The sequence below is a fragment of the Salarias fasciatus genome, chromosome 5 (genome assembly GCF_902148845.1).
Source record: "Salarias fasciatus chromosome 5, fSalaFa1.1, whole genome shotgun sequence".
NCBI classification, from domain to species: Eukaryota; Metazoa; Chordata; class Actinopteri; order Blenniiformes; family Blenniidae; genus Salarias; species Salarias fasciatus.
In genome coordinates this window covers 4,423,524-4,451,269 of record NC_043749.1, presented here as the reverse complement: position 1 = coordinate 4,451,269, position 27,746 = coordinate 4,423,524, and the positions used below count along the sequence as shown (strand labels likewise).

Here is a 27,746-nt window from a genome sequence, read left to right as displayed (position 1 = left end):
GAAACATTCCCTCCTGTTGTCTTACTTGCAGGATTTCAATGACTTTGAGCTTGGTGTCCATCACCATGATGTCCTCTCTCTCCGGCTCGGTCTGCGTTTTAACCACGTCTCCCTCGGGCTGATGGGTCGGCGTGGTGGGCAGCAGGCCGCCTCCCCGCAGCACCACCTGCGTCATGAGCTCCCCGACTCCATGAATGGACTTCATCACATTACTGCCAGCTGCAGCGCAGACGGAGAGTCAGAACAGGAGATGCAGTCAACTGAGGAGATTTGTAAATAAAATCTATGTCTGAAATTTATAAATGGATCCTAAAGAGTCTGACTTGTAAAAATTTGCAATGAATTGTTGCCAAAGAAACACTAAAAAATGGAAGTCAGTTCACTCTTTTTCCTTCATTTGATCCTTCGATGTCGGCTCTTCCTATTATTGTGAAGCAGAATTCACCAAGCGTTGGATTGTTCACCCACTAATAGGGAACGTGAGCTGGGTTTAGACCGTCGTGAGACAGGTTAGTTTTACCCTACTGATGATGTGTTGTTGCAATAGTAATCCTTCCACATTACTAAAAAATGAAAAGGAAGATTGACATGTTGAGTCTGAAGGAAGGCATGTTTACCTTTGGTTTCCTCTCCCTTCTCGATCTTGTTGATGGGGTAAATGGTGCTGACGTGCACGCAGTCCAAAATGTTCAGCAGGATCTTTGTCAGTCGAAGCAGGTCGCTGAAGTTGTAGAAACCAAAGTAGATGAGGTTCCTCGCCAGGTTGACAACCTGCGAAATAAACAAAAAACAATTAATTTGATTGAACCCTGAGTGAGGATCTGATCATGCTGTGGCTGTGGGCGCATTATCACCTCGAAAGTCAGCTTGTTTTTCTCCTTGTCGGAGAAGGGGATGTTTTGCGACACCACCTCTCTCAGGTAGTTCTCCACAAAGTCCATGGTGAGGCAGAAACGCTCTTTGATCTCGTCTCTGGTGGTGCCGTCGTTGTCGTAGCTGAATAATCAGAGGAAAACTACATCTGAGAGACGCATCTCTGTAAGGACAACACCAGCCCTGCTGGGAAACTCATCGCGCCAACTCACTCGTCGATGGCGATTTTAGAGGGGATCTCCGACCACAGGCGGGCGTATTTGACGGGGGTGACCTGCTCCTGGGGGTCGCGGTCCACGTGCATGTGCAGCATCAGGCGGCAGAAAGACGCCCGCAGGTCGAAGGGCAGGTCCTCGTCGGACATGGAGCGCAGGATCAAATCCACGTCCAGCTGGCCTGAGATCTTGTTGATGGCCAAGTACTGACGGTCCAGACACATCCGGGCGAAGAGGTTCAGCTGGCACCTGTCAGCACATTTCCATTAATCCTACAGGAACAATGCAACATTCATCCAGGGCTACTTAAAAAAATGTCATCCTCAAGTTTTAGCGTGTAACCTTACTCTACTAATCAAAGCTAAAGATCTGACCTGTAGTAGCTGACGATCTCCTGGTCCTCCTTCTGACCCTCCTTTGCATCCTGGGCCAACTCTCGGACGCTCTTACTGCGGATCTCCTTGCAGTTGTCTTTCCAGAAGAGCCACACCTCCTCCTCATCTTCAGCCTCGACGGGATTCTCCCCGTTTGCCGTCGTCTCGATCTCGAACCTCGAAAGGACCAATCTGAAAAACAGCCGAAAGGCTGACTCCAAAACCACATGTCTGACTTTTACAAAGCCTGATAAACGACTGAAACGAGTTCCGTACTTGGTTTCAATGAGGATGTCGGCGTTGTTGGAGTCCAGCACTGCGTTACAGATGAGCTCCTGGGTCACAGGGATGGATTTGTTCATGGACACGCAGAGATCTGACAGGTAATCCAGAAACCTACACACCGAGAAAAATCAAATATTTTTCTTAATTACAATATGTCAGTTTCTTTTTTTCTAAATATTAAGGTCTTTAAAAAATGGCTACTGAAGAGATCATTCTGCCTGGAGCGCTCTTCATGATTTAATCTCTACTATTTGTTTAATGCTGTCATTCTGGCCTGACTTTACTTGTAAAAAAAGATCACTTGATCTCAAAGAACAACCTGGAAAAATAAAGGTCAAATTAAAAAAAAGCTTTGGTATTTGTGCACTGATTTTTGTTCTCATGTTCTGTCTACAGCAGGAGTGTCAAACAGAAATCCCACGAGCCAAACCCAGCCCACAAGAGGCTCTGATCCGGCCTGCCAAACCACCAAAGAAACCACTTGACTGAATTTCCAACAAAGGGTAAATTTGTAAAAATAAGAATAATACCACATCTACAGGAGAACTTTTACACCAGATAGCATCATTAAATTGGCTTGATTCTGAAATTTTAGTACTTTTCTTTTTTACAAATTTCAAAAAGAACAACTAAAATGTACTTTGAAACTAATGTGTATGTCGACTCAGTGCCACAACATTCAAAAATTCAAATGTCAAGACCATATGGTGCTATTTCACCGGTCCAGCTCACTCAAGATGAAATGGGGCTGCATGTTGGCCCCTAAGCTAAAAGTGTTGTAGTTGTTGTATTTCTGCATTTAGGATTAATGCTTGGAGAAAATAAATGTCCAGTGTGCCGCTGACGATAAGCAGACGTAAGAAGGATATAACCACACTGGTTTGGAATTTAGAGCTTAAGCAATCAGACTTTATGAAGGCAGATATTCTGGAAAGAGCAGTAGATCAAACTCGATGGCATCCCTGTCAGTTAATGAAAGCAAAAGAGTCTGCCTGAAAGCGGACAATAAGACATTTTAAATACATCGCAGGGCTTGATTTCTATTGATTTCTACTGTAATATTCGTTTATCAGTGTCACATGTTGAATAAAAAGCAGCATGATAGCATGGATCCATTCTGCCAAGTTTCAGCAAGTCAGTCCTCTGCTGTGGGTGTGTTTAAGTGGGGAATATTTCATCTGCATTCTTTAGACCACTTAGCAAAAAACAGGCATTATTTAAACATTGTGGGACATGTGCAGATCGTTGCTGATGATGTCCATTCCTTCACGGCCACAGTGCACCATCCTCTAACGGCCGCTTTCAGCAGGATAACGTCTCATGTCAGAAAACTAAGAAAACCGCCTTGACATTCATTATTTGCAAACCCAACAGAACATCATTATTTGAAGTGGAACAGCTCACAAGGTATGCACTGTGTGATGCCATCATGCCAGAATTATTCAAAACTTCAGAGAAACTTTGAGAATCTTGTTGTACGCAAAAGCGAATTAAACTCTACGTCCAAATACAAAAATGCATCCAAACGTTAATGGCTGCTGTCGTGTCACATTAGGGTAAAAGTTGGGGATGTAAAAGCCTCCTTTATGAAACTTCTGGATTAGCCCGATTCTCATGTCATTAGTAGCGTTTGGCGAAATCCAAACACAACAGAGGTTCGTACCAACTGTCAGCAAATTACCCGCAGTGCCAAGGTCACGCACAAGCAGTTCCACTCATACTCTCGCAGCACATATTTGAATACATTTACATAGATTTACATTCCTCTGAAGCTGTTATACAAACAAATCTGACCCAAAGTGGCCACAGCAGCTCATTTGGTGCCAGCTCTGCTCAGGCAGCCAGGCTCCGCCGGTTTGAGCGAGCCTCACCTCGGCTCGCGGTTCTTCCTCACTAGCGTGACAAACGTGTCTATCTCAGCGGCGGTGATGTGTTTCTCCAGCAGCTTCCGGTTGTTGTGGAGCAGAGCGGTTATTGTGTCTTCGGCCAGCACGTCGTAGCCTATCTGCTTCTGCATGAAGCGGAACTGTTTGGCGATGTATTCCTGCGAGAACCGGGGGGAACGGGAGATAAGTTCTGCACAGAAAAACTCTAGTGTGTGTGAGGGGCAGAGTGGAGTCGCGGTGAGCAGCATACTTGGTTTTTCCTGTAGTCCTGCTGGGAGTGGCGCAGCACTCTGTAGCAGAGCCTGCAGATGTGTCTGAAGGGCGCGTGGCGCTGGTCCCCCAGCTCCTCCAGCCGCAGCATCGGCCCGTCGCCGCTGTCTGTGAAGGGCGCCTGAAGGAGCTTGAAGATCTGCAACAGGGAGATTCCTGGACTGAAAATGACATTAAAAACCAACACATCAACTGCATCCGCTAGTGAAAGCCGACCTGTTTGAGGATGTTCTGCTCTCTCATGAGTTTCTGCCTTTCTCTGTTCGGCTTGTTGACCATAATCTCCAAAACATCCTGCCCACTGTTGGGAATGTCAACGACAAAGAAAACCAGGTCCTCCAGGAGCTTTGTCACAAACCTGCAGAGAGAATAAAGCAGAGCAACAACTCAGTATTTCCACACAGTTTTGAAAAGGAATCAATGCTGGACACAGATCTAAATTCGAACCTCCTTTCATTTTGTGTGATTGTGCCCTTTTCCAGCTTGCCGGCAATGGACGCCAACACTTTACTTGCATCATTAGCAAAGTCTAAATCGCGCACTTCAGCAGGCGGGACAGGGACAATGGCAAAGGCTTCTTTATCTTCTTTCACCCCTGATGTTCCAATCTTTCAAAAAAAACAAAAAAAACCCCCAACAAAATTAAGAAATTGTTGGGAATCTTCACAATGCTCCTCAACAACCAACCCATGGGTCACTCACCCGTAACATCACGGGCTTCTCCTCCTCTTTGTCGATGGGGTTGTTGGTGCTGTGAACCCATGTGTTTGTGCACAGGTGTCTTAGCCTGACATAGGAGCTCCTGCAAAGAGAGAAATGATGGAGAGAAAACGATGGAAATTACAAAAAAAATTGTCACAAGGCACAACGTTGAGGCCTGTAGAGGTAATAAGTATTCAGTAGTAACATGGTTCCATTCTTTCTGCCAAAAAGTGACTTTTTGGATGTAGAAGTGCTTCGGATTTGACCACAATGACTACTGTTTGGGGTTATTTACACCTGGCTTTGATCGAGATGAATCCTGACTTTTGAGCATCAGATCTGATTTCTAACAAGAATTCGACTTCAGCATGCAGCAAATCTCATAATCTGAAGTGTCGGAGTTCGTCTCTCTGAAAGCGTGCCAGCAAAGACCGACAAGTCTGAGCATGAAAGGCAAGCTTTATAGCACGCTATGTAGCTATAAAAGTGTATCTAATAAACGATAAATCACCGTTTACGGCGTTGGACGCAGCAGGTGCATGTAAACACGGGTACAGGTCAGGCGCGGCCGTCACCCTCCAGCCGCGCACGCAGCAAGATTACGGATTATCCAGCACTGACCCACGTCTCTTCTTCATTAAGCACTAAAACCTTTACGCATAGTGAAGTCTGAGCCAGCTCTGTCCTTCATTCTCAAAGCATCCCTCTCTCCACGTGTGGGCGTGCGAGTAAGCGTGTGTGTCGCTCGTCAGGCCTCCAGCAGACAGGAGCCATATTCTTGGCAGGCGTTACGTAACGGCCCGCTGGAACTAACAGGCTTACCTTTGTGCGGCGCTTCTCGCGGGGAGTAATTAGTCCCTGGGCTAAAGTTTGAGGGACGGGGTTATTTCAGGTTGGAGCGGGAAGCGGCGAGCGCCGAGAGCCGAGCACCGCGCAGACACACACCTGACGGCGTGACACAATAGAGGCTTTGCGGCAAGGTGGAGAGGCTCTGTTCTTATCTGATGTGCTTTGGCAAGAATAGGTACAACCGCAGTCGTTTTGGAAGGAGACCTTCTCTCCAACGCAATTCCGCCAACAGGAGCAGACGGACAGAAACGGAGGTTTATCAGGGATAATATGGTCAGCCAGCCAATCAGCACAAATACTGACAATGCTGCATCATGTGTTGTTATTTTAAAAGAAGGAACAAGGGAAAAAAAAAAAAAAACAAAACCCACCAATAAGGTCACACACACTCTGTAAACAAAGTTTCCTGTTAATGTGAACTCTCATAAACTCTCTTCAGTGGGTTCTTGGTCCAAAAGGAGGAGATCAGAGAGCATAGCTCATCAAATAATACTGATGTTTCACAGTATAATTATTGGTCCCACAATCTCTTTTCCACTGCAGTAGCATTATATTTAGGACTCATCAATAAATAATAAATAAGTCAACAAATCAGTGCAGAGCAAACCTTCGAGCCTGTATACATGGACGGATACTTTAGTGTGTGAAGACAATATCTGCAGAACAGTTTAGACAAAACAGAAAGCAAAATATTTACAAGGCAAGTGAAAACCAAGGTTCATCACGATCCCACCACTTCTACCTTATTCATTTCTTGTTTCATGCCACATTGGGACTTTCCTCTTCTAGGCAGCAGTCAAGCTATGTGAAAGTGAGCAGCGCACTGAGAAACACAGGATCCCCTTATTTCTCAGCGAAATAAAGTAAATATATATCCCACTGATCTGACCAATGCTGCAATTTTCAACCAAATGTCAGGGAGAGACTGGGCACCGGTCCGCGTGACGGCAGACAGCTGGTCATGCAGACATAACAGACCACACGGAACTAAAGTGCTCCCTGTCCACAACTGCACAAAGCAAACACACTCATTACCTCAGAAACTCCCTTTCTGGCCAAGTTCGAAATTCCCCACGCAGGCGAGTCAAACTGATACTACTGTCACTGTTTGTGTTGTTTGGCTTTTGACATCACCGTGACGTCGCTGTGGTTTCACTGATTGAAGGTGGAGTTACGATATTTGTCACTTCTCCTGTTTTGCAGCGTTCTTGTTGTCATATTCACACAGTTTCCTCTGAGAAAAGTATGGCATCATCTCTGTGTCCTAATTTTATTTTAACACTTCATATCCCCCCTTGGCTTGTGTATATCTTAACTGTGTGGGACTCAAAAGCTTCCCGTACAAATGAAACGGATGCAGAAAGCCGGATTTCAAAGAATGGCCGTGTGAATTCATACCTGGGCACCATGGAGTCCCCGCCCCTCAGGGTGGTCGGATCCAGCTCGAAGATGGAGGAGATGTCCATTCCGTCGGGTACAGGCACCAGCGTGTACATGATCTTCTCCTGGGGAGCCCGCAGGCGGCCTCGCAGAGCTTCATTATCAGCATCCAGCTGGAGACATACGGTATGCAGTGAGAGAGCAAACTGGTGGCTGCACATGGCAGAGGGGAGAGGAGGGACGGTCTTTAGATAAAAACAAAGGAAAAGAGGTGTTGAAGTTTTTAATTTTATCTACAAGTGATAGTGACTCTACAGGGTTCAGCCATCTCAGTGACCTCCTTGACCCAAAGCTGTGACCTGCACACAACATCAGCGTTTCAGCCTCAAACGGCAACGCTGCCACCTGGTGGCAGCTTCCTTTACAACGTGCATCTGCTATAGATGATGGCAGAGTGACACACGGTGGTGATCAGCGGCGTTAAAATTAAGACGTTCTTTAAAAGTGACCAGCACCATCCAGGACAAGACAAAAGCAGCAACCAAGTAAAGATCATAAAGCAGTACCTGGAAGTTAAAGGGTGTGAAGTCCACCACCTGCAGCAGGAGGCAAAGATCGAGAAGACATTTTAACAGAGAGAAATAAAAATAGTGAAACCAACAGCTTGGCTTTTAAATCCCTGTAAAGAAGGAGATCAGACGGACTCACCGATGACCGCTGTTCGGCGCTCTCCTCCTCAAAGTCTGGATTCACCTGGGAAACAAGTCAAACATCTTCATCACAGCTCTGTAACGTCATCGAATACCAACAAGCATCCTGGCATCTCTGAGGGTCATGGCCCGTGGAGCACAGATACAGTGTGAGAATACAACTCTGGTGATGTTGACACACACCTCACCCACCTCGGCAGCCAGATAGCACCCAGTGGCCAAATGCTTAAACCTGAACAGGCTGTTCCAGTAACCTGCACCTCCTCTGCAAGGGTCATGGTGGACCACCTGGGAAAGGGGGAACAACGCAGGGACGGAGAGCAATGAGCCCGCATGATCTGTGCTCGATTATTATAATTTAAGTGCAATTGGATTTGTGCTTTTCAGACTTAAAAAAAAAATAAATAAATAACAGAAACAAATGTAGATCCTTATCACCTGCAGTGTGAAGGTGAAACTTATCTTCCCACTCTGCATGGTTTAACCATTATAGTGAAACATTATCAGCAGGTATTACATTTTAAGCATTTGTTTTAACTGATTTAGGAGAATAAAAACCAAATAATTAAGAGGTGAATTAGGTTTCATTAAAAAAAAAAAACAAAAAAAAAAAAAAACATATTGCCGACTGACCTCCACTTCCCAGAGTGCTTTGCTGCTGGTGGCAGAAGTAGCGGACTGCCGGCCCGTCGTTCGAAGAAAAACGTATTGCTTCTTTCTGTGGTCGTCACATGTGAGGAACTTTTCCTGCTCCGCATGGAACAACCGCACGACGTCACCCTGTAATTACAGACGCAGCAGAGCACTCCAGCGGTCACTCTCTCAACTCCCACCGCCTGTTTTTCAGTCTTTCATTCCAGTCATGACAGGCAGGTTTCAAAGCTTCCCGTTTCTCCTTGTGAACAGTTTTTATTGAGGCACCCACCCCTTTCAGGATCGTCTCCTTGTTGTCGCTCCATTTCATGAACAGAACTACTTTCCAGCTTGTGTTGCAATTCACAGAATTCACCTGAAAAACAGAACAAACATTCAAAATGACTCGTACTTTTGGTTAAAACTGGGACTGTCCAGTACTAGTACTGGCTCAGTTGTGTGTGTTTAACTGAAGCGCTCAGAATTTTCCATGTACCTCGTTGCATCCTGGGTTGTCCACTAACTGGTGGCTGCTGGCGTGTAGAGGCTGTCCCGCGTTCACGGGGTTGAGGACGACTTTATCTCCAATCACCACCTGCAGAAATGAAATCAATCATCACCCATTTAGATGCAAATGATCTTCTTTAAACATGCTCATGTAAGTTTAGAGCTAATAAAACCTTTATTTTCAGAGAATCTCTGACATGCTGTTCCTCACATGAACACTAGATGGAGCTCTACACCATGCTGCTTGTAAACTAAAGCCTGGATGTTGAGTGCAGCTGATTTGGCTCACCAGAATAGTTACTTGTTTATGTTCAGGCAAGATAAAATATATGAATATATGAATTTACACTGCGCTAACTAGAAATCTTTCTGAAGATGAATACATATTATGCAACTATGAAATGCCACAGGAGTTTGATTTTGTCCATCTGACACTCATCTCTTCCCTTATCATTTATTTCCAAAGAAGACTAACGATTGTCATAAATATTATGAGTTAGTCCTAAATGGAAATTGGTCTAATAAAATTTGAAATTACTTCAAGTTAATTCATTGACTCGGTTTAACTCGCATCTCGTCTCCACTTCCAAAATATGCTACAATACAGTTCTTCACTTTCAAAATCTTCAGGCTGTGCAATTCATGCTGCTTTCAGCATGTTTTCACAAAGAGACTAATAATACTACTTTAACCCTTATTGCTGAAATACTTTGTTGAAAGTGATATTAAAAATTAAACAACAACCATGACAAAAAAAAGTGTTCCATTGTGTGATATTTGTATCTGATTAGATTTGTTAAGACAATTTCTGAACTGATTAAAATTTCATAATCTTCACTGTTTATCGCCTGGAAAGGTTTCTGAGTGTCAGGATTTTCTCAGAGGATTTCTTTACGTGGGACTAACATCCTGGTGTCTCTTTTTACTGTTCGTTTGGGTAAAATATGGAAGTCATCAGAAATTATCACTCCGTTCAATGACGGGTTAATAGTGAGTGAGCTATATTAAACTTAAACACCACAGAGTAAGCATCCATAAAAAAAGAAAACAACGTGCGCGCTGCAGGCGGGACGACTGAGCGAGGCAGGCGATTAAAAACCTCATTCACAATTAAGTATCTGAAAATGCTGAAAACTGCTGCTGAGCGCCTGCTGGGCGTTAACATCACCTCCGTGCGAGAGAATCGCCTCATGAAGAGGCACTTAAAAAGATAATCGTCAGTATGTCAGCAGTTGTTTGTGCTTGGTAAGCTCTGCCGTCTAAATAAAAGGCAGAATCCTGAACCGCTGTACCCATCATGCTCTTTGATCAAGTCCTTCATGAAAACAACCTGCATTGCCTGTTCATCTGACTGTTTCAAAATCCCCTGAAAAGTCTAAAAATACATCCTGGAGGTCTCTTGCTGAGCATAATTAACTCTCAGCTCTACCCACACTGTCTCCCAGGGATCTCAGCTTGTAGAACGGCTGGATGTAGAACCAGGATCCTTCGTTTCCTGCCGAGTCCAGAGTCACTCTCATGGCGTTTTTCTCCAGCAGCGCAGGCAGCCGCTTGTTCACCGTCAGGTATTTATTGCTTTTTAAGTGCAGCAACTGTTGGCAAAACAAGGTGAGAATTACATGGTAGCAAAGCCACACAGTCACATTATAGGTGGCATCAAACGGGCGAGGGGGAACCAGGGGGTTTGAAAGGAAAAGCCAAAGCATCTGCAGAGCATTTGGTGTCGAGTACCACTCAGGAGAGCAGCGTTAATGCCTGCTATGAGGTCGCTCACTTTACTTTTCCACATATCAAAGTAAACCATGAGACACTTTCCAACATCCAGAGCAGACCTAGGAAAGTATTACTGCTCTTATTTTCTGAAGGCTCCTTACATTGTCTGTTTTGAGAGTGGATGTGTTGACTTTACTGAGGTGTTTTGGTCTGGGAAGGCGCATTGGTTACGTCCTGTTTACACGACAACGCTATGAATGAAGACGCATCACTTTTCATTGAAAAGGATGTCTGTTTACATGGAAATGGTAGAAATGCTGAGAGCGATGTACTCTTCATGCAGGGCCTGACGTGAATGCTGCCGTTTGTTTTCGTACTGAAACCCACATGCAAGCAGAGAGCAATACGCTATAAACATTATTAACAACGAGAACGCCGACATTCGTATTGTCAGACGATGAAAATTGGATTGCTACACCAAGTGAATGTTAACTATAAAACCTCCAAGTTTCAAGGACAATTTGGACCAGGAGTCATGACACTCTGGAGGCAAATGCTGTTATTGCATATCTGCCCGCATATCTGCAAAAGAACTGTTTACTAAGGCTGTAGTGTGGCTTGGCGAAAGTGCCTTTATTTTCACTTGTAAACAGGGTCTCAGAAGTTATATTGGAGGTTCGCAGACAGACAAAGGGTGGAAACCACTGATGAGCAGTTTAAGTGCCTAACACAATGTAATCTCTCACACACTGTGAATCGTTTCAAAACAACAATGTATTAACAGTATTCAGATTGTGAGTACTGCTTGAAACTCTGTACAACTCTACTCATTAAAACTCAGCTCAAACCCACAGCGCGACATGTGCCGTTAGAACCAGAGAGTTATTGTTCCCTAACCAGGAATCAGTCAGTGGAGACGTCCTGTTAAAATGATGGTTGCTCATAAACCAGGACATCTTACAGCGGTATATGTGGTGTTTTCCCTCGTGCGTGTCACAGTGCAGGAATGTGTTACTATTCTGGATTTCAGATGAACTCACACCTGGGAAAACAACATTCCTGTGCAAAGAGCCAAGCTAAGACAGCAGAGATAAGACTTCACAATGAGCTCTTTCTCCTCACTTCTTTGTCTTGGAGCAAACACTGAAAACTCCATTTGGATCAGTACAGAACTACAGACAGGATGCATGTAAGCATGTGTTGTAAACGCACCTGAATGACATTTCCATACTGGATGACGGTTCCCAGCAGTTTGCGGTTTTCCGACTCATTCTGTTTCTTCTCGAGGTCAGCGGCATGCTGATGCACAGAGGATGGAGACGGAGACGGAGACAGAATTGGTAAATAACCTGCACATCATCAGGGCGATGAGACTGGGTGGAGGTGCGCTCTTCTTACATGAAGTTTGTTGAGGAGGACGGTGTCGGTGGTGCTGTTGCCTCCGGGTTTTGCCGCCTTCCAGAACTGCTTCTGTGCGGAGTATCTGTTCATGGGACATAGTTTGAAAAGGCAATCTGGGGAAAGGAAGCAAAAAAGAGAGAAAATCAGTCATCAAGCACTGGCATTTTGCATTTACAATAGGGAGACATGTTGCCGTTACCGTAGTTTTAAGCATCTGTGCATCAGTGTGAATAATACTTTGGGGTTAAAGCAGTAAACAATTCATGTATTGATGAGAAAAAAAAAACTCATTTTCCACCACATTTTAAAAGCAGTCAGAGAAACTGCTCACATGGCACAGTCCAATAGAACTATATAAATACTACCAAAAGTCTTACAACAGATTTTCTTTCGTGACTTTAAGTTGTGATGTCTGTTTTCAACATGTGTTTTTATTAAACTTACTAGAAAGGTGATGGCCACAAAAAATATCATCCTTGTCTGACCGAGGGTCAGTTGAACTGACTGTTGAACAACGAATGAGATAAAACTGACTGAAAAGTAGCAAGAAAAAAAAAAGTCATTCAATGCTGTAACAACACTTTTGTTTCACTGCCAAAAACTACATCCGTCTTCTAATCCTGTGCAGGGTCGCAGAGCTGGAGCCAATCCCAGATTACTGAAGACACACACTGGACAGGTCGCCAGTCGGTGGACAAACCTGATGGACTGGAGAACCGTCGCCGCGGCTGAGCCGGCTATTGTTTATTCATGGAGCTTTCATAGACACCGGAACTGCACAAACTCATCACGGTCAAACTGCACTTCCTGCCAACCTCTCACCTCCACACACATAAAAACTAGTGTAAAACACTTCATGAAACTTCAGACAGATAAATGCTTCATCCTCCATGATCAGCAGACAAACAGCAGACAACCCGACCAGCACACATCCTCAGATGTCACATCAACTTCTTTTGAGGTTAAATTACCAAAAATCAGTTAATCTCTCAGCCCTTTCCTTACACGAGAAATAAACTTAATTATCTAATAGATTACATGTCCTACAGCATAACAGGCTGTCAGCTATAATCTATATATGATTCATTAATCATTTATATAATTTGCTTCATGACTGGGACATATACAAAAAGGTTGGGATGATGACCAAAATGTAAATAGACACACTCTCTTTCACAATTCCTATGAACCTTTTTATTATTATTTTTTTTCTAAGTACAGTGGACCAAAAGACAGCATAACAGATGTTATGAGGAAGATATTTTATAATTGAATGGAAAAAAAAAAGACTTGTATTGAATTAGCTTTTAAAAAAAAGAAACATGGGGCAAAGGTAACGGAAGACTGAACAAACAGGTGGTTTGGATGCTGTGGGATTCTGTAACCATGCAGGAATTTGCAACAGATCAGTAACATGACAGAGGAGAAAAGTAGAAAACGGGTATTTTTAGAGAGAAGATTTCGGAAGTGAAGGAGGCCAAAGGTTTGACAATCATGTAACAAATTTAGGAATGTCAGAAATCAACAATGGATCCTGAAACTGACAAAACTATGAAGATTTCACTGCACAGGCTCAAGAACAACACCAGAAACCACTTTTGGTGTACGCAGTTCATTGTTCGATAAACGGAGGTTAAAGCTTTACCATGCAGAGAAACCATCACGTGATGCAGAAACACCACAATCTCCATTACAACACTCTGAAAACAATGTCTGTTTACACAGAAACAGCAGAAACACTGGAAAGGATGTACTTTTCCTGTATAATCACTCGCGGGCGCTGTTTGTTTTTTTGTAATGAAACTACATAGATGTGTGTGCAGAGAGCAAAAACGTTAAACATAAACAATGGTGAGAACACGGTTTGGCCCATGACAACAGGACAACGTTAAAATGCATTTTGAGTCGACTGCACTACGATATGGCTTCACAGTCGAAGAGTCCAGGAGATAAACCGGTCTGCCTGAAAGTAAATCTCAATCTAAAGAGGTCACAGCACTTTGTATTCTCAGAGCCTGAATGTTTACAGGCTGTTAGTAGAAAAACAGGCTGCTACAGAAAACGTAAACATCCCTCTGTTCCACTTTTTAAAGACAATGGCAGAGAGAACCCTTCAAAGCAGATGGCCTGATTCTATTTCCCCCGAGACGCCTCCTACCTGTATGGACGAGAATATGCAACGGCAAAGTAGGAGAATGTTTTACGTTGTGAAAATTATAAGTTGTATCTGTGAAAAAAATAAAATAAAATAAAAATATTGTTGCACATGAATAATAAATTAAAGATTTTTTTTTTTTTTTTTTTTTATATTTGCATATTGTCCCTGGATTTTTGGAACTGGGGCTGCAGTAACTGTGTCCTATACCCCAACTGGTGCAGGAGACACGAGGCGCTCGCTGTGGTAAAAAATAGAGACTCTGGCTGCCTATGTCGGAAACGCGGCCAGTGAAGGAGCGTCCAGGGATTAACCGTCATTGGGCGCAGGGTGGAGGAAGGAGGACAGCCAGAGACGGGGTCAAGGACCAATGAAGAAAATGGGGCACTGGGAGAACATCTGTCTTAAAGACTGAGAAACAGATGAGGAAGAATGTGAATTATATGGGCCGCAGACCTTTGGCAGGAGGCTCATTTACAATGATGAAAAAGTAGCAGATAGCTGTGTGCACTATTATTAAAATTATAACTGAAATAATATATTTAGCGATACACCTTTCAATACTGAAATAGCTGTGTGGGAAATTCATTTGAAAAAAAAAAAAGCAGGTTATTAGTATCCAAATGGAAAACTTCCCAACATACGTCTGTACATATCGAACTGAATACATTTCCAACATGGAGTGGAAAATGAACGGCCATGGTGTGTGCTGTATCCATGAAAAGTACAAAACAACTTGGATGTTTTCTCCTTATTTGTCCTGAGACTTAATTTATTTTTGTAGAGTCAGTGTTTCTAACTACGTGACCCTGAAGATCCAATAATTAATTAAATAGTCAAATGAATTAGGACCAGGGTTGGGTGGGTTACTTTTAAATTGTAATCTGGTACAATTACAAGTTACTTGTCAAAAAATGTAATCAGTAACTTACTCTAATTGCTTCAATTAAAATGTAACATACCTGATTACTTTTAGTTACTTTTAGATTAGTGACAACTCTACACAGTCAACACTAAATGCTCTGAGTGTTCTGAACTCTGCTGGACTCTGTGTGTTCAGCCCCAATTAATACCAACAAGATGACCTTTAACCTCTAAACCTACTGAGAATCTGACTTTCTTTCTTTCTGACTCAGGATCAGAACCATCAGTTCAGACTGTTCCTCTAGTAGTTCTACAGACCAGCAGCAGCACCACGAGCCACATTGACAGTGTTAACACACATTTATATTATATATTCAGTCTGCTGTGTAGCTGTACTGCTGTAGTGAGGAGCAGGGTTTGTGTTCAGGTAGGCCATGCAAAGTATTTTTTTCAAGAGTTCGGAGTTCATTTATTCCTCAGTGACAGAAGGAAACACGCAGTCTCCAATAAATCCTCCATACAGGCTGAAGATACTATTGCCTCCATCAGATTCTTCAGAGTTCAGCCTGGTGAGGCTGTGGTTCTCAGCAGCAGGTTACTGACAGGTTAGCAGGCTAAGAACACTTTAACTTCACTGTGAGTTCAGGTGTGTTTCATACTGTAGATGTGTCTTCAGGTTTGATGAGTTCCTGGATGTTGAGAGCGTTTTCACAGCTGGAGGCAGGATTTACATTGTACAGAGAAGTTCTGTTCTCATCTGACTGAAATACAAAATGTCTACATTTCCAGTCAAAGAATGAGTTCCTCTCTCTCTGGAGCCGCCATGAGTCCAGCAGCAGGTGGTAAAATCCTCTGCAACGCGGGCCGTTTCATTCACGGTTAAACATATCAGTAGAGCGGGAGGCTGCTCCAAGACAGCGGTGGATGCGGCGTCTATCATTTATATATCTACAGTGTCCATTGTTTATAGATCTACGATGTGGCAGTTTGTGCCGTAAAGTGCTGTAAAGTGTCACAATGTCTGTATACGGCGCGAATGTCTGTTGTTGATTCTGTCTGATTTTCAAAAGTAATCCCGCTCAGTAATCCGTGTTTTTATCAGAAGTACCTGTAACGAGATTACATATTTTTTGCATGTACTGTAACGGATTACAGTTACTAATTTTTTGTATCCGGATTACATAACGCCGTTACATGTAATCCGTTACTCCCCAACCCTGATTAGGACCTACACTGGAGTAATCATGGAACTGTAATAATTGGATTGATGGATTAACATGCTCTTTAGAAATGTCAGGTTTTACATGTTTCACGCTCATTATTAGATTTTTGTACACACTGACATTAGACTCAAACTTTACATTATTTCAAAACATATGACAAGTTTGATTACATAAAGGTATTTTAAATCTCAGGACTAAAATTCAAACTTTAAAGTGAATGTTAGTCTTGGTGCACAGCACACATTAAGGAAATGTCTAAGTTTTAATGAGACCTTCCGGTGAAATGAAGTGAATGAACACAGTAAAATGTCCAAAGAGAGAATCAAATATTATTTTGAAAGTGTGCACTTTTCTTCATGCATCGTTCAAACTTATTTAAAACCAGTCCGCGGTGTAAACAGCTGTGGAACTGCTGCTGTGTTTTCCAGCTGACAGGAGAAGTAAAAAGGTGGATCGAATGTCAGTGCATCACTCAACAATATTACCCAAGATCCATTGGTGCACAATGTGACAGCTCCGTGACTCCTCAGTTAATCATTCTTCCAATTCTCATCAATCTTTGCCACACACGCACCATCATATAACTATGAATAAAACTTGTTCTCTACTATGTCAGAATGTGTGTGTGTGTGTGTTCATTCTGGTTACACCATAGTTTCCTTCCTTCTCTCTTTTATACTTGAAGGCGTGCCGAGATACTGTGACAAACATTCTCACACTGACAAAAATAGAATAAACACCAATTCAAAGCTAAAGGAGCACTTTTTTAAACATCGCACCTTCTGTGATCAGCAGTTATTTAATTCAGAGAAAGGTGGTGGCTCTAAAAGTTTCACTTATCTTTCCTGAAATGATGCCAAAGCTGCAAGAGACATCTTCTCATTTTGATAATGTTCTTTTAACATGAAACTATTTAAAAAAAAAAAGAATAATAATAACAAAGAATAGTTTGCAATGACGATCGCTATAGAAAAGCAACATCAGCGGTGTTTATTCATACAGGATATCAGACATGCACCCACCAGCAGCCTTCTTGGCTATGTGCAAAAATAATCTGCATTTCCATCAGGAAATGTTTTCAGTTCTGTCTAATTAACTAATATGGTTCTCTCACACAACGCTGCTACAGAATATAATTCCAACATACCTACAGTGCTGGCAAATTTCTACTGCTGCTTTTCAGGCTCGCCATAGTGAATCATGTGATACACCTGTTTGATTTAGTACAACTCTGATGCTGGACATTCTTCCTGTGCTGACAAACTACAGAAAAAATATTCATTAAAGGTGCATTAAGGAGTTTGCAAGTTTTATGCGAAACAGCGCCCCCTGCAGGCCTTGGGCGTAATGTAGCTTTGTGAAAAACTCGTCCCTGTGGCTCGCGTGCACGGAAGAGGGGAACTCCTTCCTCGCTCGTTTAGTAGCGCTCAAGTAAAATTTAAGTGTCTTTTACCTGGTGGGGTCTGTGTGGAGCTGTGGCAGTGCTAGAAGCCAGTCTTTTCTTACTTTCTGGAAGCTCCTGCTCAGTTGTTGCTCACTAAGCATCTGGCGGAGTAATGGCGGACAAAATGAAACCTAACCAGCCGGAGCACGCATTACGTCATTCCTTTCAAATTCTCCCCAAAAAATTCTGGTGCCGGGCCGGCACTGCAACTGTCAAGTGACAATTTAGCGCTGTTAGAGGTACTTGTAATGAATATGTCAGGGCACATTGTACACATCATTAAAAATGTGTAACATATTTATGGTGGAAAATAAGTATTTTTAAGGTTGTAAAACTCCTTAATGCACCTTTAAATGCTGTTTCCTTGTACAAAGTATTTTATTCTGACGCACACTCATTTACTTTGGGTCACAGCTCTCATAAATCAGTTTCACCTCATTATCCATTACTTTCTGATAACTTCACTGTTGCAAAACTGTATTTTTGCCTTAATGGAGCAAAAATAGTCTATTTTGTCTCATCTCAAAAATAACTTAATTTAAAAAATTGACGGTGAGAGCATTTTTATCAGACATGCATAAACAATGACCTGTAAACATGTTGCTTTACCATTAGCATGTACAGCAATAGCCAAAGTAACACGAGCAGCGAAACAAATCAGATAAACCTCTGGCTCAGAGAAATGGCCAATTTTGAAGCAGGATCTACAAAATCATCAAAATCGCCCAATACTTTCACTACATCAAAAAAAAAAAAAACTCTCTGCTGAACTGTAACAGCAACACAGATGAACACAGTGCCTTCCTGCTGTCAGAACACAAAGCAGAAGTTATACTACTATTCAATGTGACGTTTAAATGAGGGGAAAAGGAGAAACTAAGCAGTCATGTGGTTGACTTGTATGTGAGAACACAAATTCATCAAAGCAGTCAGACAGAGTGAGAGCCACCCAGAATTGAAGCAGTAGAGAGAACTGTGTATCGTCACGGCCTGGCGGCTGCAGTTCCACTATCTGCTCCAGCTGGTCATGGCGTTTCACCACATCTTTGAATATGATTTGAATAGCTGAGTTACACAGAAACCGCTGAAGTCACTCTGTTTGCATCCTCAAGTCAACAAACTGTGCTTTGTTCATATCCATGAAACACTGCTGCTAATCTGCCGCACACACACACACACACACTCCACAGAACGATACCACATGAACATGAACAATGGTGAGTAGCATTCGTAGCTGTTCTCAAGAAATTGTTTTCAGTGGTTCCGAGCACCGATTTTGTTCTTATCTAACAGCTCATACAGTGAATGTAATAAAGTCTGTTAGTGAGGTTTAGTTAAACTGTAATAAAGCTGCATTTATTTCAGATATTCAGCTGTTCCTCTCTCCTCCTGATCATTCAGCCAGTTGAATAACGCAGTGATTGACTTTACGGTAAACCTACACTTCCTGCACCCATCATTTCTGCGTAAACATATAAATAGTTCCCCTCAAAGGGCGGTTAAAGTCTGTTCCATCTGTGACTTTTGCAGTTGAAGTGGTTCGCAGGTTGATGCCTCCCACAGAGCAGATATGAAAACCACACCGCGGTGCTCAGTCTTTAATGTCCTAACGTCACAGCAGGAGTGTGCAGTCATGACTCACTTCAGAACGACAAAAGACCAATCTTATTTTAATTCCACAATTTGATCGAACCGGCATTCCACTGGCCTTCGATCTGCTCACTGTGTTGGCAGCATGTGAGGAGAGACTGGGAACTCAGCTACACTGTGAAGAAGACATTTCTGCAGCATCAGACTCAAGAATTGGCGTTACTCAGTCTCCATCTTCACTGGTCGGGTTTAGATCAAGCTGCAGGAGGACTTAGTGCCACCGCCAAGCTAAAACTACATCCTGGGTTTTGCACAGTCACACATTCTGTCTGCGATCCAAGCAGACGTGTATCAGTGCAAATACACCAAACCCATATTCTGATCCTTCTCTCACTGACACGGTCCATAGCTGTAACGTCCAGAACTTTTATTTTAAATATGGGAAACTTTCATTATAAAGAACATCCTAAATTATTCATTCTCACTTCCAACGGTAACGTAGGTGAGAACTGTGGTAACTAAATAAAAAGATCTAACTGTGAAATGCAACTAGATTTCACCATAAAACAAATTTATTGATAAAAAAATTATAGAGGTTGATTTTTTGTTTTTCTTCCCAATAACATCAGATTAACATCATTTTGAGACAGAAAGAAAACTAAAAAATTGAGACAAGAATTTCCGGCCATGCCGCCCAGCCCTATAAGCATGAAGCTCCAATCACCAATGAAACTGAAAAACACATTTTTCAGTATCAGCTCATAGTCCACAGAAGATAAAGAAGAGCCCAGGTGTAGTTTGTGATGTCTGAATAAATTCAAAAACTACCAGAGGGGAGAGAAATAGAGTTTTGGTTAAGGTGTATATGCCACATTGTGTCACTGTGGAACATTTATCCAGAGCTTTGAAAGAACCACGGCAAATGTGACAAGACGCAGAGGGCGCAATTGCAAATTAACCGCGACACATAGGCTTGAGCTTATAAAACAGTACAAATCCGTATTTTTCTTTCATTGTTTAGGTGTTTGTCACACAGCTGCAGCAACAATAGATTTGCATGCGGTCTCCGCAGGAAGCAAAGCATATTGTGTTTCAGACTCATCGCCAGGAGCTAATTTGTGCTTACATCTAAGCTGTCACGGTGCAGTCTGTTATTAGATGGCAGGTTCCTGTGATGGGCTTTGAGCTTAACTCTAGTTGGCACTCAGCCTAAAACAAACCACTTATTCTGAGAGCCGCGAACAGCGACGACATCAACGCCGCACGCTGCGGATCTCGTACGGCCACACAGCAGCAGCGAGTCTTCCTCTGCGGGAGGAGTTCCTGCTAAAAATACTCGTCTGCTGGTTGGGAAACCGTTCACCCAGGGTCATTAAATAAAGTAGCATCTGCCATTTCTTGCTCCTTGGTACTCAGGCTATATTTTACAATTGCATTAGACCAGTATGCTATAAATAGAATTTATGTCCATATTTTACATAAATTTCTCAGGAGTAGAGCACACGGAATCCTCAACGACGCCGACATAAATCAGCGACGCTGGACGGCTGTCAGGAAGGACTTTCATTCTCTTTTTGGACCTCCAGCCAAACGGCGACTGGCCATGAATGACTTCATCCTGCAAAATACTGATCCAGACAACCAGCTTATGCTTAGTCATGAAATTAGTACAACTCGATCAGTGGAAAGGGCGAGAAATTATCATTACAATCCATATTACATTGCATGTTTTATTCAACTGTTCCACATTTTGACAGTAAAGAGAAATCAGCAGCAATTAGTGAAGACGCTCCCTGCCATAGTCCACAAACATGTGCTTGAGGTGAGCTGCCAGTTCTCAGTTGCTCATGTAAGAACGTGTGAGTGGTTCTATCGCCAGCCTTTCAGTTTTCCTCCACTCATACACAGCCAGGCTCGACTGCAGCACCGTTTGCCTGAACTGGATAAAGAGGTGTAGAAGATGGACGGATCGAAAAGACTTTGATCCATCGTCTTTGGTTCAAGGCTGGCGTGAAAGGATAATAAACACAGTTGTAATCACTCGGTCTGTGCCTGCACCATCCTTTTCCCTGGTTATAGTCGCTCCAGAGTGAGCGATGGGAGCATCAATTGTGATGTGACAGGGGGATGTTAAACGGGGTCTTGCGAGGCGTCTCATGCATTAAAAGTGCAAATTTAATCATGGAGGGAACACTGGAAATGGAAAAACGCCCTGGCAGCCGCATCGCTCCACTTTTAGTAATTTACTTAAGTCTTCCCTCAAAGGCTGCCAAAACATTTAGGCATATTTTTAACTGCTGCTTTAAAGAAGGCAATTTGAAAATGTACGTAAGAGTCACACGAGTTCACCTGCTCGACCCGAGGCCAGTGACCCACCTCTGTTGTGACGAATGACAGCGCTACAACTTCCACAGAACAGCACAAACATCGGTTTTCCCTTCTTCCTCCTTTGCCGGGGGATCTTTTCCAGATGAAACCACACTCAGTGGCACCAGGTGATCGTGACAACAGCCTTTTTTTCAAGCACACAATCATCCAGTGTGAGCATTAGCATATCAACACAGTTTCAGAAGCACAAAAGAGACTTTGTGAAATGGCCTTCGCAGCTTCCTACTTTCAACGGTTTAACACTGTTTGGTGGGAGTACAAGGTCACAGCATGACTGTGTGGCTTGAAATCCAGAGATTGTCCCAGCGAAGGAGCACAACAGAAGCAGCATGGATGAAACCAGGACTGAGCAGTTTGAGCACCTTATTAAGCAAATGAGGCTTCAAGTGATTTAAGTTCAATCTGAAGACAAGAGCAGGAGGATATATAGACGCCACCGCTCGGCACCTTCTAAAATATTGCTCGGTCAAGCTCCAAAAGAGGTGAAAATGTGCATATATCTTTCTCCAATGTCCTAAATCACTTAACAAATAGACAGCAGAGACCTTCTTTGATGCCAAAACATCACAAGCCAAACACTGGCAGACACGCCCACTTTCACAAAGATCCAATAAAAAAAAAAAAAAAAAAAAAAAAAAAAAACTATGGCCAGTTTCCCAGGTACGGTATATTATTTAGTATATCATTAATTTATGGTGCTTTTACACTGTCTGTATACAGGGTGACCTTGCTGAGATCTCAGTCCGAGTGCCGTGCATCTCTACCCCTTTGACAGTAGCTGCAGTCAAACTGTGTGTGGCCTGAATGCAGCGTGAAAACCCTCATAGCGGACTGAGCCCAAGTAATTCTCCATCTCTGTGACCTGCATGTGCAGAAGAACTATTTACCATGCCTGTACAGGGAGCCATGCACAAGAAAATATGTGTTTTCACCCATTTCTACAGATATGGACTCTGAGCATATCTCCACCATTAACACTGAGGTGGAGCATTTTCAAAAACTTCTTCCTTTGGAGCCGTTTCCAAAAATGTGCACTTAGTGGCCGAGAGCAATGCTGTCGTGTAAAAAGACATCCAAAGGGCAACGAAACGTTTGTGTTTTCACTTGAAAACGTTTAAATGGGGCCTTAGTGAGGATTTTTCCATCAAACACTGAACACTTACAGAACAGTAACAAATCCTGGCACATTTTAATAGCATCTGCGATTCAATACACAAAGAACACCACAAGCGGCAGCGATCCGGACTCGCACGTCAAGATGGTGAACTGCGCAGCGGCACCGTTTCAGACCTTACCTCTGAACTTCTTGGGTGGGTTATTGAGGTCGCCTGTGTCTGGTTGGACCACGCAGCGGTCATCCACAAGCCTGGAGACACAACCGTTCATACGATTATCAACCATTCAAAATAGACAGGCAACACAAATCATTTCACGCTTCAGTGCAGATTCTAAAGGGTTATGTAAAATGACAGTAACGGCATAGCTAAAAAAAAAAAAACAAAAAAAAAACATTGCACAATCAACTAAAAATAAACTGAGTTTGTTGTTTTCAAGAAGTGTGTATTCAATTTTAACAATAACTTGTGACATGGAAGTACTTGACAAAAAACCGCTCATTGTTAAAGAACAGGCGCTTTCAGGACTGACCTCAAGCCACTAATCAAATCTTTACATGATTCACACAAAAGTTTGAGCTAATTCACATTTCGTACAAGCGTCAAATGTGTAGAAGATGAATGCAATTCTAGCAATAACTCAAGCCTAGCTAAATGGTAAAAACAAAACAAAACAGTTTTTATAAAAAAAAATAAATGAACAACTCTTATTTGATTGTTTATTCTCCCTGGCAAATGGGACTTTATTAGATTTTCAGTGTTTTAACAGATAATATGAACAAACAGATGTAAAAAAAAAAAAACTCTGCAGCAAGGCTGTGTGTTCAACTTCATGAGAAAATTTTCAAGAAGGTCTAAAATAACATTTTTTCCTATACAAGTGCACAGAACTGACGTCTTTAACCATCTACAGTACATTAGATCTGTCAGTCCATGTAACATGTAAGCAAAGGTCGCAAAGTGTTGGAATCTAGTGACCTTGGACCCCAGACAGCGCTATGAGGAACCATCATGTTCATATACATATAAACGCAACCAAACAGGTTGAGGTGAACTGATGCAGAAATGGCACAGAGTTCTCTGGAAGCAAGCTCAGGAAGAAAACTGAAAGATGGTCAGCTGAGCTAAAAGATGTATCAAAAAGTCTGCTATGGTGAGACAAATCCACATCTCAGCTTGTGTCAAAGAAAGAAAGGACACTGACAGGCTGGAAAACAAAATGAGGGTCATGATATGGGAGAGCAATGTGTGTCTGGGACAACCAGCTTCTGCACAACCTCTGGCAGTTAACAGACACAGAGTGGTCGTACATGAGAGACCCGCTCAAACTGTCTCTCCTCCAAACCCAGCTGCCAGACTTTCGATGCAGAAGGCTGCTACTTATCTGACATTGAGCAAAAGGCAGCGGTAACGCAGAGATACATAAGAACACACACTCAAACCTACAGGAACTACAGAGCTGAATGTGAACAGACATGTTTTTGGATTGAGACTCAGAACCAGAGGAAATCTACATGCAAACATTCACACATAAAGGTTTTAGCTTCGATTAACTATGAAGTAATAGTGCAAATACTTCACCGATAAGAGAGCTATTTGGATAAACAAGTCTGAAAATGTTCCAAACATTGCTGGATGGAAAAAGGTTCAACGCTAAACTGACAAACTGGCTTTAAATTGATAGGATCTGATGTGTTTTACACTGATTACAGGAGCGTCAAACCCGTTTTACTCCAGCAGAAGTTTGTGGGTCTAACCAGTAAATAAGAGCATTACAAGAACTTCAAACCTCCATATCTGTTTTGGTGCAACAAATTATTATATCGTTTACATTTACTTAACTTTCATAACGCATGACAACCTGAAATTTGAACAAAAGAACTGCAACATCAACAATATCATGCCTCCTGCCTCAGTTCACAGAGGAATGTGTTATTATTCTGTTCACATCTTCAAAGCCAAGAAACATTTGGCCACATGTAGCCGGAACTCTTAACTATATCAGGCTAGTCCATAATAACTTCTAGAAATTATCAATAATTTGGACACATTTCCTCATCTGTGCAGTAATCATGATCACCTGGACTGACTCACCACATAAATATAAAGTAAGCCTTTCCTCATGAGTTGCAATTTCTCAATTCTCACCACAAAAAAAAACAAAAACAAAAAAAAAAAAACAACAACAACAACAACAACAACAACAACAGCTAAGGTATGACAGAAGAGGACATAAGTTTTCAGTTGAGGCTACATTTACGAAAAATGAGAAAATGAGAGACAAACGAGGTCTTTACCATGAATTATTATGACGTCTTAAAGCGAAAATCCTTTTAATTCAGCCTTGGATATATTCGTCTAAGAGTTTATTGTGAGATATGGACTTTTTGGATTACTGCACTGATGATAGAGGTAGAAATGTTAGGTGCTTCATTTGTTCCAATGAAGATAAATGAATGGGTTTAGCATGTTTTCTCAGATGTGATGTTGGAGATGTTGCCTTAACAAAAATAAGATACAAATGAGGTCTCCATGATGAAGTATTGTGAATATTTGCTTCTAAATGATTACCGAGATATACATCTGAATTATGGGATTATGGAACAGGCAGGAAGATGGATGAACAACCTCAGAAGCGGAATACATGCAAGCCTACACTCTCAAATCGTCTCAGCTCAAAGAGCTCAATGCTGTGAAAACTTTTTACACCTCTAACACCACCAAAGATTTCCTCTTTCTTCCAGCGTTGCGTTTTCTCTCTACAGTCACCCAGACGTGCGAAAGAAAGACTCCGTAGCCACGTGACGGCGGAGTTCTGGGGAAGCCCCCCGGGAATACGGTGAGATAGTGGATCAGCGCAAATAAAACACCTCCGTAGGAAGCCTGAACGGGTCCAGTCAGTCGCAGCTTTTTATAGCTCCTGCAGCGCACCGCGCACTGCGAGGACAAAGGAAGGAATCACATGTTGGGGAGAATTTTCTTCATGAGTAGAGAGTCGCGGCCTCAGTGGTCCAGAGGAGTCACTGTTCTCCAAGGTCAACAAGATACCTGCACATGCGTTGTGCGACACCCGCTTCGCCGAGGCGTGGGCCGTCACCTGCTCTGGTGGTGCAGGTGGCTGCATCTGCTTCTCAGGGGTCACATTCAGCACGGCCACCGCAAAGGCAGCACCTAATACAATGATGCTATTTATAGGTACGCCCTCTAAGCTCTTCTCACACGGCGGCGCTGGGTGGGGGGGGTGATTACAAGGCGCAACGGCAGAAGATGGGAAATATGACAGATGAGCTGTGTCACGGTGCCAGTCTTCAAAGCTGTGCGTGTTGCTATGGCGGGTGATGCACACGGCTAAAGTGAGTGAGAGCACGCTTTCTGAAAACCGGCGGAGAAGACCGCTCGGCCTCTGGTGAGAGGCGAGCGGAGTGGCGACACTGGCGAGAAGAGGAGAACTGCAGCATTTGAGCAGAGGGGGAGGACATAACAGTACAGGCACTGTGCTCAAAATTCACTTTCACACACACAGAAGAACAGAAATTAACTCCATGGTGGCAGAAAGGAAGGGTAAGCTGAGAGAGCAGGGCCGGGCTCATCAAGAGTCACACTCCGCTCTGCTTTTAGCTCTCTGTTATTACCCCCGAAACGTCAATTGTGCGCCAAGACTTGCTCAATTTTCACATAATGAGATGCACTTTAAACTCACTGCCTACAATTAGGGAGGCGGCGAGATGTCAGCCACTTAAAGAAATGGCGTTCAACGTGTTGCAGGAGGAGACAAACAGCACCCAGAGAAAACAGGAAAAATCCAATGAGGAAACAAGGAAAGAGTGTTTGGCTGAGACTTTTCTGTTTTTACAGTGACTCAGCGCGTCTCTTCTTAAAACACAGACTCAAGGGAATAAGACTTTTTACAACAGGGAATCATTTCATTGATAAGCTGCCACAGTTTCATCATATTCTTCACTTAAATGTTCTTTGTGTAAATTGTACACGGTGTAATAAACATAAAACAACAAAGCACAGACAGCCAGGCTGAGAAACTTTAAATCGTGGAAGCAAAAAATTCAATCCATCCAGCAGAAAATCACCTTGTGCTATCACTTAAAAGGCTTAACTATTTAATATATAAACATAATTAATTCCAAATACATTTCAATGAGGTCAGTCTGGAGTCCAACTAGAGAGTTACTCAAAAATTCTTCAGGTGCTTTTTAAAAACATGCATTATTAATATTGCTGGCAAAGTTCTGTAACTACATACTTAAACAAAGATGGAAACATTTCAGAGGAACTCATTTATCAAATATAGTCTAAAGGGTTCTTTTTTTCCCTCTGAAATGTATAACCCTGAACAAAAAACATTTATGTTACCATTCGGTTCCTGAATCAGACAGAAGCACTAAATCATCTATTACTAGAATCCATCCATTACAACATCGTCCTTTATACCAAAACAGGCCTTCTGTTCAAGTTATTTTGAGTGTTAGTTGAGCAACATGTGCTCAGTTAGTGTTGTGTATATTCTGCCCATTGAGAAAATACACAATGAAGGAAGTGGAGGTAACTGAAAGGTCACAAAACATGAAAAGACAAAAAGTGATCTCACCCCAAAGTGCTAATAAATCCACTGGTGGAGCCCTCTGCGTACAGGGAGCAAATGTCCCCGATGTGGAGGAAACTGGACATTTTGTCCGACATGGTTTCTCTGGTTTGAAGACACCTGCAGAGGAAAGGTAAGGCAAGGAAGAGTTTAAAAAAAAGAGCATTTTCAAGTAAACATGGAAAACGTGGTTGTAAGTTTGTTGTCTTGAAAAGAGACTGTCAGGAACATTAAAAATCAAAACAATGAACAATACTTACAACTCTGGCCCCGTTTTCTGTTTTGTGTACTCTCAGAATGGGATTATAATTCATACAGCGTGGACTAAATCCACACTACGTTTATCATTTATCCCATTGTCAGAGCACCACCTACTGTAAGATCATCAGCATCAATACTCCAAAGAGTACTGATCACAAACAAAAGATATGAAGCTTTTCACTTTATTACATTTAAGGCATGTGGGTTCGAGTCTTTACAAAAAAAAACATTGGGAAAGAGAGTTAAGGAACTAGATTAGATACATTTATGTCAGATGAATGAATGAAGTGAGTAGAACGACAAGAAGGAAA

At 42.5% G+C, this 27,746-nt stretch overlaps 1 protein-coding gene across 4 annotated transcripts in view; it reads right to left on the bottom strand.

Moving 5' to 3' along the window:
* Window positions 1-27,746, bottom strand: part of LOC115389189 (inositol 1,4,5-trisphosphate receptor type 1-like) — an 83,600-nt gene that overhangs the window by 55,239 nt on the left and 615 nt on the right. For 3 of the 4 annotated variants that reach the window (XM_030092649.1, XM_030092650.1, XM_030092651.1), the window contains exons 2-24: window positions 27,181-27,294; window positions 22,758-22,828; window positions 11,796-11,911; window positions 11,610-11,696; window positions 10,118-10,276; window positions 8,674-8,772; window positions 8,470-8,553; window positions 8,178-8,324; window positions 7,728-7,832; window positions 7,543-7,587; window positions 7,401-7,430; window positions 6,853-7,007; window positions 4,606-4,705; window positions 4,351-4,511; window positions 4,120-4,261; window positions 3,884-4,042; window positions 3,619-3,791; window positions 1,739-1,858; window positions 1,463-1,654; window positions 1,086-1,337; window positions 855-996; window positions 618-771; window positions 26-219 (exon numbers count right to left, since the gene is read on the bottom strand). In XM_030092649.1, coding sequence (XP_029948509.1) covers window positions 26-219; window positions 618-771; window positions 855-996; window positions 1,086-1,337; window positions 1,463-1,654; window positions 1,739-1,858; window positions 3,619-3,791; window positions 3,884-4,042; window positions 4,120-4,261; window positions 4,351-4,511; window positions 4,606-4,705; window positions 6,853-7,007; window positions 7,401-7,430; window positions 7,543-7,587; window positions 7,728-7,832; window positions 8,178-8,324; window positions 8,470-8,553; window positions 8,674-8,772; window positions 10,118-10,276; window positions 11,610-11,696; window positions 11,796-11,911; window positions 22,758-22,828; window positions 27,181-27,272 — 2,979 coding nt within the window. In that variant the 5' untranslated portion in view covers window positions 27,273-27,294. The remainder of the gene's footprint in view (window positions 1-25; window positions 220-617; window positions 772-854; window positions 997-1,085; window positions 1,338-1,462; window positions 1,655-1,738; window positions 1,859-3,618; window positions 3,792-3,883; window positions 4,043-4,119; window positions 4,262-4,350; window positions 4,512-4,605; window positions 4,706-6,852; window positions 7,008-7,400; window positions 7,431-7,542; window positions 7,588-7,727; window positions 7,833-8,177; window positions 8,325-8,469; window positions 8,554-8,673; window positions 8,773-10,117; window positions 10,277-11,609; window positions 11,697-11,795; window positions 11,912-22,757; window positions 22,829-27,180; window positions 27,295-27,746) is intronic. The other variant, XM_030092652.1, reaches the window with a different exon arrangement.